This window comes from Diadema setosum, chromosome 1 (assembly GCF_964275005.1).
Source record: "Diadema setosum chromosome 1, eeDiaSeto1, whole genome shotgun sequence".
NCBI classification, from domain to species: domain Eukaryota; kingdom Metazoa; phylum Echinodermata; class Echinoidea; order Diadematoida; family Diadematidae; genus Diadema; species Diadema setosum.
The window spans coordinates 4,287,210-4,300,393 of record NC_092685.1 but is presented as its reverse complement, the minus strand read 5'-3'; the positions used below and the strand labels follow the sequence as shown (position 1 = coordinate 4,300,393).

Below are 13,184 nucleotides of genomic sequence, written 5' to 3'. Positions count from 1 at the left end.
CCATTTGGTTGCAATATATCGAAATAGTCTACCAAGAAACTTACCCGACTGACGCGATTTGCCGGGATGAGCAGTTGTTTTGGAGTGTTTCGAGATCAAAAATAAGAGTAGGTATACCGACTTTTATTCCAGAAGGAGCTAGACTAACTCGGTCTCAGGGAAAACTCGGCCCTATTTCAGACAATTTACATGCAGTTCGTGATCGCCATACTGAAAAGACAATCAAAGACGCTTGATAAACAACAAAACAACTTCAAAGACAGCGCGTCTCAAGTGATGTCCATTTGTTTTGTACAGGATTACAGCCCACTTTCCTGTCCTTGGTATCAACTCGGACCATAACTGTGACCAGCCAGAACGCGAAGCGCTACAGGCCGCTCCCATTGTACAAGAACGCTGTACAATCCAGAGAGACAACTCGTCCCACCGTCAAAGCGAGGCCGAGTTGTCCACGAGTCCGAGTCCCTGACCCCCATCGGGTAAGAATTCTGAGACTGCGACTCCGGCGAACCTTTTTGATTATTATTTCGCATTTTCGTCGTTAACCATCGAATATCTTGTTATTACAGCGTTATTCCACACATTTCTTAGGCATACGTGCACATTTGGGAGTGAAATTTGACAACTTTTGCAGGCGTACCAGAACTATGTTTTGGCTTAAACTAATTTGTTTAAAATGATAAAGGCCGTTTATTGAACAAGTGTTATTGTGCAATATACCCTTAAGATTCTCGAGGTTTTTCAGGTTTGTCCTACTGTGGGCAGGTAAAACTTTTTGTCCCCTATTAGAAAACAAAAATAGTAATAAATCTGACGAGTGGAAAAAATTATCCCGCTCCCGCAGATCATTTGCAAGTTAGGGAGGACACTTTGTGTACGTCCTTTGCACTGCTCCTTCTGTCATTGAAATTATGCGGACCTTTACTCGTAAGTCACAGAAAGTAAAGCACTGTTCTGGAAGTTTCTCTTTAAGTTACTTTCAATTCACTGTACAACACATCGACAACAATCTTTCACTCTCATATACTTATATAATATATAATATATAATATATAGTATATAGTATATAATATACTTAATATATATATATATATATACTGTATATATATATATATTAACAGATTACTGTAATAAATATTATTACGTGTCAAGCAGGGACAATGACGATGGTGCTCACGTTTTTATTCGAATGAAAAACGACTTTTGACAAAACAGCATTATATTTTCAGTAGATTATTTGTTATACACAACATACAGTGCGTCGTCTATAAGTGCACTAAACGTAAAATGAGAACAGACATGAAATTTTAGTATGGTGACTTTTTGCATATTTTAGGAGCATTACCCTAAAACAAACACCAAGATATAGCTCGTCAGCTCATTTTTCTGTGCCATAAAATAGTATATACCAAAGTTTATAGAAGCTAGCGCTTTCATAGCAAGCTTCTATACTCTTTGATTTTACATGTATATATAATAATCAGGTGCCGTACTACACTCGTACACTATATTATAGGGCGCCCTCTTTACAAAACTTACTTTCATCATAATGTGTACGATAAGAATCTATTATTGACAATGAAGAAAAAGGTAGTGCCATGCATATCATGCCTCAATTACTATTTGTATACCAGAATCATTACTTGATTGTTGTAGATCAAAGAAAAAAATCATTACCATGGTACCCGAAACTTGAGAAATTTTCAATTGCCTCTGAAAATGTTTTTTTTTTCTTTTTTTTTCTTTTTTTTTTTCAGACCCACAAATCTGGAATTCTTAAACTAATGGAAGTCAGAATGTATGATAACACAGTGAACAGTTCAAAAAGTCTTTGCATAATACATAGGGTCTTACCACTTTGCCCCTCCACTTTTTTTTTTTTTTTTTTTTTTTTTTGCTTGCTTGATTGCTTGTCAGCCAATCAACCCTTGAAGTGGTACCAGTAATATGTTATCCAAAATGTTTTTTCCCCTCCATCCTTTAAAAAAAAAAAATAAAAAAAAAAAATAATCGACGTCCCCTCACTTTTAAAAACATAGCCGCCCGCCCTGCTATGGATTTTGCATGAAAAGTGTTCAAAAACAGGTAAATGATGATTCTGTGCAATGGTGCACTGGGAGATTATAGCACGACGCTAATAGGGTGTGAATGTTCCTTAAATGTTCGTCTGGTACTGTATATTGTATGTGTGCTTGTGCGTGTGCGTGTGTGTGTGTGTGTGTTGGGGGGGGGGGCAATATGTGTTCACTGTACTAGATCTTAAAGACAGAAAGGACAAAATCACTGGGTTTATTTTCCAAGAGTTGAAGGTGAGACGTGCATTCCTGGAGGCTTTTAATGCTCATGAACAGGTGGTATATGTTGTTTTTAATTACATTTTATGTGCGGTTTATTAGTATGAAAGCATTTAACCACAGCTATTTCTCAGAATATGTACTTGTGATTTATGGTACTAAACTGGCATCATTAAGACTGCATGTGTTTTTATGTGTTTGATGTATGTAACAATTGAAAGTTACAAAAGTTTGAAAAAGGTCGATGAACTTTAACAGCCTTTTTCTCAGAATCATGTTTTTCCATGCAATGCATTATAATTACGCTATAATTAATGTTATCTTATATCCAAATTGCTTCAAATTTGGACAGTAAGTAGCTCATAATATGATAGGCAGTCATTGGAACTAAAGAACATTGAGTATCTTTAAAGTCACATACATTTTGAAACAAAGAGAATAATAAGCAATATCAATTAATTATCAAATATTAATTAAAAATATTTTTCATAAAGGTATCAACAAATGGCTAATCCATTGTGTAGAGCATCTCATATTTATCATACAACCATAATATGAGACAAATTTAACTATCCAACAGCATGTTATCACAGAAAAGGAAATTCCTTTTGTTTTTCTTTATTTTGTGACCCATGACCTTGATCAAATGTAGTATAAATGTATAATTTTTTACTTAACTTCTCTAGATAGACCAGCATTATTGTTTTAAAAAGACTTCAGCTGAATTAAGTTCAAATTATACAAATTCATTCTCAGTCAGTATGTTTATGTTTGTTTGAATAAGTCTACAGTGTCTTCTCGGTATAGATTAACCACTTTTCATTAAAATAACTTTGTTTTTATCTGCCACACTATAATATGTATTTTCTTCATGTCTTTGTAACATCTCTACGCGCATCAGTATACACGCTTTCTCAATTGATATAAATACATGAATGAATATCATTCTTTAACAGCAAACGCTATACTCATAATTCATTTTCTATTATAGATATCACTCATCATTTCAGTTTTCATGACTATTATTACTTTAAGGTTCCACGATAATTTTATATACTTTCTCCCCCACTTTTTTTTTGCACCATTCAAAGGAATATATAAGGTGTCCCCACTTTGCCCCCCCCCCCCCACTTTTTTGACCCCGGAAGTGCGTAAGTGGCACTAGAAAGAAATAGATAGAGACCTTGAAGGAGAGCGCGGCAAGGTTATGTTTTTGCGCTGAAGACCTTTTATTTTATGTTATTTTTTGCTTGTCAGCTGAAGAAACCCGGAAGTGGAATAAGAAAAATGAGCTGAAGACTTTTTTTTTTTTTTTTTTGCTTGTCAGCTGAAGAAACCAAACCCGGAAGTGCCCCCCCCCCTTGAAAACGTTCTGCCGGCGGTGAGTTTGCTTTGTTTTGCTTATGAAACACTATTTTCTGTTGCTTAAGAAAGCGAAATGTCTATGTTCTCGTCGAAAAATGAAATAAGATTTGAATAGAATTCAAATGAATTGAACTTACGCCAACAATATGAAAAGTCTATTATCCCGAAATCAAAGTTATACTGATATTCCTCATCACACCACTCACTTGGACTTATACAGTGTACCATTTGAAGTCTTTGACATTAAAGTATTTTTCAGATACCTGAACACCTCTGTTTACATTATGTGTTTGCCAAAATAATTTTCTTGATAAAAAAAATTTGCAGTTCAGAGTCAGGTTAAAAGAAAAATAAGATATTCTCTTGGAACGTTCATGATAATTCCGTGATTCCCTCTCTGATGGGCATATTATTACGGTGATTTCTTCCATGCAAGTCGAATTCAAATTGGCGGATTTACATAATATCTTTGTTTCCTTTCTTTCATCCTTTCCTTTGTAAACGCCTCTACCTCGCACTATCGTATACTATAATTAAAGTCCGTTAAAAAAAAATATATATGGAACTTAATTGCCTTATATAATTATAGACACTGATCATACGACGATGGTCCTATAACACCAGGGGGGTGTTTCATAAAGCTGTTCGTAAAGTTACGAACAACTTACGAGCGACTGGTGATCAGTTCTTGTGCTGAATTATGGAATTTTTTTTAAGTATAGCACATCAGAACTGATCACCAGTTGCTCGTAAGTTGTTCGTAACTTTACGAACAGCTTTATGAAACAGGGCCCAGATTGTCAAAATGCTACATGTCGAGGGCTAATAACAAACTTATCGAATTCAGTATGATTTTGAGAAACATCCAATTAATTAGATTTACTTAAATTCATGTACTGTTTAAGGATCTCTCAAAGGTCATCGGTAATTTTAATCCAGTAGGTCAATAGCCACTGGATTACCTTTATTCTTGCTATTGTTTGTTATGTTATCATTTCCAATTCTGTGTGAACGGGGTTTAATTGTTAATCATCACATCGTATATCTGAAAGTGAATTTAGATCAGTAAGGTACCTTTTATAAGATCAGAAGTCGGAGTAAAAAGTCTGATATTTGATTGTTTTATAATCAACCCAAAAAGGACACATTCGACATTAAGAGTATCGGAATTCAGTACATTGAGGAAGAATATAATCATATTGGCACCTCGGAAACACACACTTATATGCTTTGAAAACAGCGTGGTATGGGAAATGTTTCACTGAACCTTTCACGTCTTGAGAATTTGCGACACCGACCATAACCCAAGTCAGTTTTATCTACATCTGTGTGTGTGTGTGTGTGGGGGGGGGGGGGGCGTTTTTAGTGGAAAAGAAAGAAAATTCATATTATGAGGAATTATATTTTGGAAGCTTGTGGAAAGTGAACAGCACATGTCACGAGGATATTAAGACTTCGATACGTCTTAGTATGCCATTTCAGCCTCATCAAAATTTTAAGGTGATTTTTGCTTTGTTATAGGTATAAGCTGTTTGCTCCTTTGCGCAGCAGTGTGTGTTATTGCACACTGCTAGTATATCTTCTCAACATTTTCGAATATCTTGGAAAATGTTAAATACCGATACAAAAGAACAAACAGGGGAAATTGCATATGGAGACATTTCTGTTCTCACATGATACATGAAAAATGTTTAACGAGGAAACATATGAACGTTTTTTTATCATATATATATATATATATATATATGATATTGACTAATATCGAAACATCGCTAACGAGTACACAATGTTTTCAGCACTCAATTTAGTGTTAGTGATATTATAAAATAAATCTTCCCGGGCAAATTCCCAGCGCTTAATGCTCGCCCCTGGGCACATCCTGCAATTATCTCAAGCACCTCGAATCGTATTTTATTTAGTGTGTTTGTGCGTGTATCAGTCATGGTGTGTGTGTGTGGGTTGGGGATGCGTGCTTCTGTGTTGGGGTGTCAAGGGTGAGTACCCCCCCCCCCCTTCAACGGCAAAAATTTCCCTTAAAAGAGTCATGGATTTCGTGGTGATTTTTCCCCCTCTTATTTCCTGTATGCCACCCCCGTTCCGCGGTTCCTGCATATATCTGAATAATAAAGGAAAATAGTTTAGGAATAATGGCACTTTTCATCGGAATGATATCAAAATGTTAGATCACGATGCGTTATTTCAATTTTAGATGTCAACCGATGAATAGTCCAATTTGTCCAACGACAAAATTCTGGTTTATTCCGAGGAAAGAAAAGAAAAGACAGCATGTCTTACATTCCGAATAGTACAGGGGGGTAATGATGACCTTTTGAGAAGACAGTTCACAGATCACGTGATTTCTAACCCTCCTCATTCAAACGTGACTGGAATATCTGTTCCCGACATCTGCTTGGCATACCAATCGTCAAATTCCTCGTTCTGAGCAACTGTGAAGAAGTTTTTCCATCTTCCGGAGACACCTGTAAAACAATGTCCAATACACCCATCAATAAGTTTAACAAGGAAAAGTAGAAATTACGCGGTGCGTAATATATGTCCCCGCCGGAAGTAGCATTTTGTAGCAAAATGTACAATATAGGTCAAAAATCAAGGTCAAAGGTCAAAGAAGTCAAAGGTCAAAATTCTGTGTAGAAGTTTTGAAGCCCTCACCTAGTGCCATCACATAAAGCAAACGGAATCGAAATCGGGTTAGAAATGGCGAAGGAGTAGCATTTTGTAGCCAATGTACAATATAAGTCAAAAATCAAGGTCAAAGGTCAAAGAAGTCAAAGGTCAAAATTCTGTGCAGAAGCTTTGAAGCCCTCACCTAGTGCCATCACATTAAGCAAACGGAATCGAAATCGGGTTAGAAATGGCGAAGGAGTAGCATTTTGTAGCAAAATGTACAATACAGGTCAGAAATCAAGGTCAAAGGTCAAAGAAGTCAAAGGTCAAAATTCTGTGTGGAAGTTTTGAAGCCCTCACCTAGTGTCACCACATAAAGCAAACGGAATTGAAATCGGGTTAGAAATGGCGAAGGAGTAGCATTTTGTAGCAAAATGTACAATACAGGTCAAAAATCAAGGTCAAAGGTCAAACAAGTCAAAAGTCAAAATTCTGTGTAGAAGTTTTGAAACCCTCACCTAGAGCCATCACATATAGTAAACGGAATCGAAATCGGGGTAGAAATGGCGAAGGAGTAGCATCTTGTAGCCAATGTACAATATACATGTACATCAAAAATCAAGGTCAAAGGTCAAAGAAGTCAAAGGTCAAAATTCTGTGAAGAAGTTTGGAAGCTCTCACCTAGTGCCATCACATAAAGCAAACGGAATCGAAATCGGGTTAGAAATGGCGAAGGAGTAGCATTTTGTAGCAAAACTTTGCAATATAGGCCAAAAATCAAGGTCAAAGGCCAAAGAAGTCAAAGGTCAAAATTCTGTGAAGAAGTTTGGAAGCCCTCACCTAGTGCCATCACATAAAGCAAACGGAATCGAAATCGGGTCAGAAATGGCGAAGGAGTAGCATTTTGTAGCAAAATGTACAATATAGGTCAAAGGTCAAGGTCAAAGGTCACAACTGAAATTCTGTGTAGAAATTTCAAAGCTCCCATGTAGTGCTATCATATAAAGCAAACAGAATCAAAATTGGCTCATAAATGACAAAGAAGTAGCAAATTGAACATTTTGATCACACTCGGACGCACACACGGACGGACAGACAGACGGACGGACGGACGCACAGACACACACACGTACGGAGCCCGTTTCATAGTCCCCTGCTCGAACTCGTTCGGCGGGGACAAAAAGGGGGAAAAAACTATTTTTGTCTTTCTGTTTTATTCATTTTCTGTTACACAACAAAAACACAAAGAATCAAAATAAAACCAAGAATCAAGATATCCCACGAAACTTGACATCGAAGTGTATTTCGAAAAGAACATGCCAGGCAACGAAATGCAAAAATAGTCGTGTTTTTTTTTTTTTTTCATTAAAAGCACTTTGACAACAAACAGAAAATGATAGCTATCACTGCATGCGGTCTGCTGGCATTATAAGCGAGCCTTTGTGTTGAAAATATAATTTATATATATATATATATATATATATATATATATATATATGTGTGTGTGTCAGGGCTCGACACTAACTTTATTTTTCGGTGGCCCGATGGGGCCACCAAAATCATCAATTTCAAATTTTTGGTGGCCCGAGAGAAAAATTTGGTGGCCCAAAAAAAAAAAAAAAATTGATAAAAGTCCATTTTTTTTTAAATAAGTCGCACACTCACTGCATGCATTCATGCCTTTCCGACGCAAAAAGTTACGAATTTATTGACACACTTTTCAAAAAATTCTGGTGGCCCGAGGTGGGCCACCAAATTTGCCCTTTTCTGATATTTGGTGGCCCGACTTTCATTTTTGGTGGCCCCGGGCCACCGGGCCACCGTTTGTGTCGAGCCCTGTATATGTATATATATATATATATATATATATATATATATATATATATACATATACATATATATATATATATATATATATATATATATATATATATATGTTGATTAGGTAATCCACGTGTTGGCAAGATAAAAAGATAAGTAACAAAACTGGAACAAAGTTCGTGATGTATCACCAACGGTTTATTTCTGCACACAAATTTTCGAGCGTCTCGCCGCCCTTTCTCAAGTGTTGATACTGAACTCTCAGTATCAACACTTGAGAAAGGGCGGCGAGACGCTCGAAAATTTGTGTGCAGAAATAAACCGTTGGTGATACAGCATGAACTTTGTTCCAGTTTTGTTACTTATATATATATATATATATATATATATATATATATATATATATATATATATGAATATATTATATAAAGCTCTGAGATAATCTGCGATAATAATAGTTCATATGACGCGTATATACTCCCGGGTTGGACAGTGATTGGAACAGCTGTCTCGCTCATGTGCAGAACGACAAATTTTGCTTAATAGCCGCGTCATAGGATTATCGTCACAGATCTAGAAAAAAAAAAAAAAAACTCAGCCAACTCCAACATCACCCCCCCCCCCCCTCGTTAATTTGCAAACTCATGTTGGTTCTGTTTGCAAACTTAGATTTAGGAAGACATTGCCAAGTGCTTTGTTATGCAATATTTTCGTTAGGATATCCACCCGACCAGATTACCTTTAGCCAGAAACTTGAGCTCCACAAGCATGTTCCCCTCCTTCTTCTTCTCCGCCACACCTTCGTACGTTTTCTTCATCTGTTTTATCGAGCTGTTCGCGACTACACGTTGCAAAGCTTCTTCTGATAGAGGGCGTCCGACATGGTTGGCGACCTGTCGGATGTGTCCCAGCGGATCCTAGGTTACGATAGATGGTCAAAGGAAGAGGTGGGAGAAAACAAATTAACACACTGTTCTTCAATATTGACCTGTGATCGTCATTATAGACTTGTGATCTTGTATATTTAATAGTCTTGTTTAATAACTCTAAGATTTATTTGTTTTATATTAGTATTGTTTATATTAGTATTTATTAGTATTTGTTTTATATTAGTATTGTATGGGGCAAATTATTTGATGTATAGGGCCCTAATTTTTCTCTCTTTCTCCTCTTGCTTTAAAACAACAACAAAAACTTGTGATCTACTCGATGACAAAGCGATCTCTTGATGGACTGGTGTGATAAATCATTGACTGATAGCTTGACTTTCGGGTAATACATTGATTTATTTGATTAATCATATTTAATTGACTAAACGGCATAGCATGATGGAATATCGATGATTGACTGCACGTTCGTTCCTTTTACAACAATCAAAAGAACAAATCTTGTTGCAGTGTAATGAGCTTTCATTAATGTAAATATTATTAGATCATGTTAATGCGGTTTGGGAAACGGAATGGTATACAAGCATTTGTATCACTGCATAATCTAACGGCACTATGAAATCATACCCGCGGATACCATTATTTTGTTTATAATTGAAGTACAAAGCTCTAAACAAGGAGATAATAAATCTGTATTTAGTTTCAGAATTCACTGTTATCCTTTAAAATATATAGACTGTCATATACCTTTAACATGTCCTCGTAGAATAAGAAAAGTAGGTTAGGATCCTCGTGAGCCTCCCAGAATTCTTTCACGTGTTCCGGCCAGGGCCCCCACGGGCTTTCTGTCAATGGGTTATGAAGAGATGAAGACAAAGATCGCTTTTGTTATGACGTGAATACACGCATAACACTTTTTCATCATACCGTATATCATGAGATCGATTCAGAATACACTCCTGTCAGCGCTTCCCGGTATCAAGTTAAAGACAGCACATTATAGCGCACTATACCATGATCCCCCCCCCCTTCCTCAGCCCCCACACCGAAAAAAAAAAAAGAGTTTCACGGCACCTGATTAAAACACAACCACAACAACAACAGCAACAACAACAACTACTACTACTACTACTAAAACTACTACTACTACTACTGCCGCTGCTGTTGCCGCTACTTATTCTTCTTCTTCTTCTTCTTCTACTGCTACTATTACTACTACTTGTATACTTCTACTACTACTAGAACTATCTACTACTCCTCCTCCTACTATTACTACTACTTTTACTTTATACTTTTACTTTATACTAGACATACTACTACTGCACTATTACTACTACTACTACAACTACACTATTACCAGTATTATAACTATTTGCAATGACTGCAGTCATTACCCATCACTACCACTGTTAGATCGATAGTATTGAAGGAGAAATACTTACTGCCATCAAGGAAGGCCTTGAAGTTTTCTTCCCAAGTGAAGGTAAGGAAAGGGGATTTACCGAGGAAGTTATACCATGACGTCACGACGTCTTTCGGGTTGCGGGCAATGTAGATAACCTAAACGTGGTATATAACATAATTATGAATAAATCAGTTGTATTGCCCTGATGCGCAAAAGTTGTAGATCAGATCGCCAAATATTCTGAAGAATATGATTCTCCCACAATAGTATGACACATTGATACAAATAATATGATCTAGTCCTTCCGAAAAATCATGGAAGTGCATGTGATAGGAGTGAAAAATAATCTGAAGGACAATGGAAATTGAGCATGCATAGCCAGATAGGTCATAATGACATTGTGTTAGGTATGATGATTGTATCGTAAGTAAAGAATAAAGACATCAGATGATAATTATAAACACTCATAATTGTCGTGACATCCCAACGCAGTCGTGTATGTCATTAATGCCTCCGACATCACATGCTTAGAAATTCTCATTTATTCTACCTTGCGTGACACACAGGCCCTTCGAGAGAAACGAAATTGAAGATAATGACAAGAGGAGCCTCCTGAAACAACATACCGGCAAAGTCACTCTTCCGCCGTCTTGTTATGATTGATGTTTTTTGGGGGTTGCTGTTTTTCTCTCTTCTCTTTTATGTATTTCTTTTACGGTCAAAGTATTATAATGTCATTGATCGCCTATGAGTCAGGAGTCTTCCTATTTTTGTTTCATCTGCTCTTCTTGCTGAAGAAACTCCCACCTTCCCCCACAAATTTCAACCTTTTGAAATTGCCTGGACAAACCTTCGCTTTCTGGAGGAGATCCTTCGGAAAGCGATCTTTCCGGAGATGGCTGATGACCATTCTCGGTGAGGGCGCTTTATCCAGTATCTCCATAAATGGACTCATATCAACAGGATTCTGCGCCTCTTCCTCTTTGGATTTTGGAAATGCCTGATCCATATTGATCATCTCCAGAGCTGAGGTCAGCAGCGAACGGTCGACCTTCTCGATGTAGCCGTCGCTCAGAATCAGACCCATGATTTCCATCATCCAGTGGGTTCCTACAATGACGTCAGCAAACAATATAAGACTGCTATAAACGCGCTAGGAACGAAGATAATATACTTATCTCGTGCAATATGAGGGAATATCACTTCACAGGGGCACGTAGTTGACAACTGCGCAAAGTATCATGATTCACATCATTGTTGATTGAACTGTTGATTGAACTGTAATGTGTCATAGTCGAAGAAGAAAAGCTGCATCAAAAGTACAGTTTTGCAGTTTGTTTCTGCTACAACTGTGATATTTCGATACAAACAATATTAGATATTGCTTTTCACCTTTTCAACCCTTTTGTTGTAGTTTCTGCATGCTGTAGGCCCATAAACAGAACTGGGAAGAGAAGTAAGGAAAATCGATATCATGCAGCATTACTACCCATCATCATAACTTTTTTGAGAAATACAAAGTAGTCCTAGCATAGCAGTAGCCTATAGTAACTATAGCATAGTAATAAAAGTAGTACTACACTATTATACTACTACTTCTATTACTACTACTACTACTACTACTACTACTACTACTATATACTACTACTACTACTATACTACTACTACTACCAAACAAACTACTGCTACTACTACTACACTACTACTACTACTACTATACTACTACTACTACTACTACTACTATACTACTACTAAACCTACTACTACTATACTACTACTACTATATACTACTACTACTACTACTATTACTACTACTACTACTACTACTACTACTAGTAGTAGTAGTAGTAGTAGTAGTAGTAGTAGTAGTAGTAGTACTACTACTACTACTGATGAGCAGTAGTGTATAGTAGTGGTGTTAGTAGTAGTAGTAGAAAGTCAGCAGCAGCAGCATGAGCAGCAGCAGCAGCAGCAGTAGTATAAGTAGCAACAGTGGTAATAGTATCGTAGTATAGTAGTATTCGCAGAATAGAGAAGATCACGACGAAAGGGTTGCTTTCACTGTGGTTGCTTGCCGTAGTGTGAACAATCTTCGGGAAGTCGTTTGCTCGTGACTAATATTGTAAAGTTCCAGGTTCTGAATTTGTTCTAAGTTATCGAGCTATAAATACCAGTTTCCACCACTCACCTGATTTAGGATAGGTGATGATGAAGACGTCGTCGGGGCGGACTTCGAAGTTTTTGGCGTTGTCGATACTTGAGTCCAGACAGAAATTTGTGTACCAGATACCATCATGGCAGTGCTGCAGTTGAAGGTACGGGGCGTCCGGGTTCGCGGCCATCTTTCCACACATGCAAGTCAGAGATTTGAGAAGAAATCCGACACCTTGCGCATTGGGAACGACATACTCTCAGATTTTGTTACTTTGATCAAAAGTCCATAACAACGACGATGAAATGACGTTGGTTGGTATAGGAGCAGAGTAGTTTATTAGTAGCAATAATATGTTGAAGCAAGGCTTTGATCGGTATTGTTAACTTATAGTTCGAATGGCATTTATTATTGTGACCTTTCACCCGAGTCCATGAGAATATAAATCTACATGTAGTTTCTAACTTTATCAAGATAGTACAGCTATGTTCTTGGTGTCACAGCGTGGTCTTCATGAAAAGTCCCAGCGCCAATCTGATACGATACGCACAAGAGTTACTATACTCAAAGAAATACACGTAAGCTGTTAGTCCATTGCACTTTAGGATGTATTAAAGTTCATATTCTGATTTAGA

The 13,184-nt window shown here is 37.1% G+C and overlaps 1 protein-coding gene across 1 annotated transcript; it reads right to left on the bottom strand.

The window, feature by feature from the left end:
* Positions 1-5,721: 5,721 nt before the first annotated feature.
* Positions 5,722-12,739, bottom strand: LOC140246777 (sulfotransferase 1A1-like). Its single transcript, XM_072326113.1, has 6 exons — positions 12,586-12,739; positions 11,248-11,507; positions 10,435-10,552; positions 9,740-9,837; positions 8,845-9,022; positions 5,722-6,139 (listed from the first exon to the last, which is right to left on the bottom strand). Exons 1-6 carry the CDS (start codon positions 12,737-12,739, stop codon positions 6,030-6,032), a joined length of 918 nt encoding a protein of 305 aa, XP_072182214.1. The 3' UTR covers positions 5,722-6,029.
* Between the last annotated feature and the right edge of the window lie 445 nt (positions 12,740-13,184).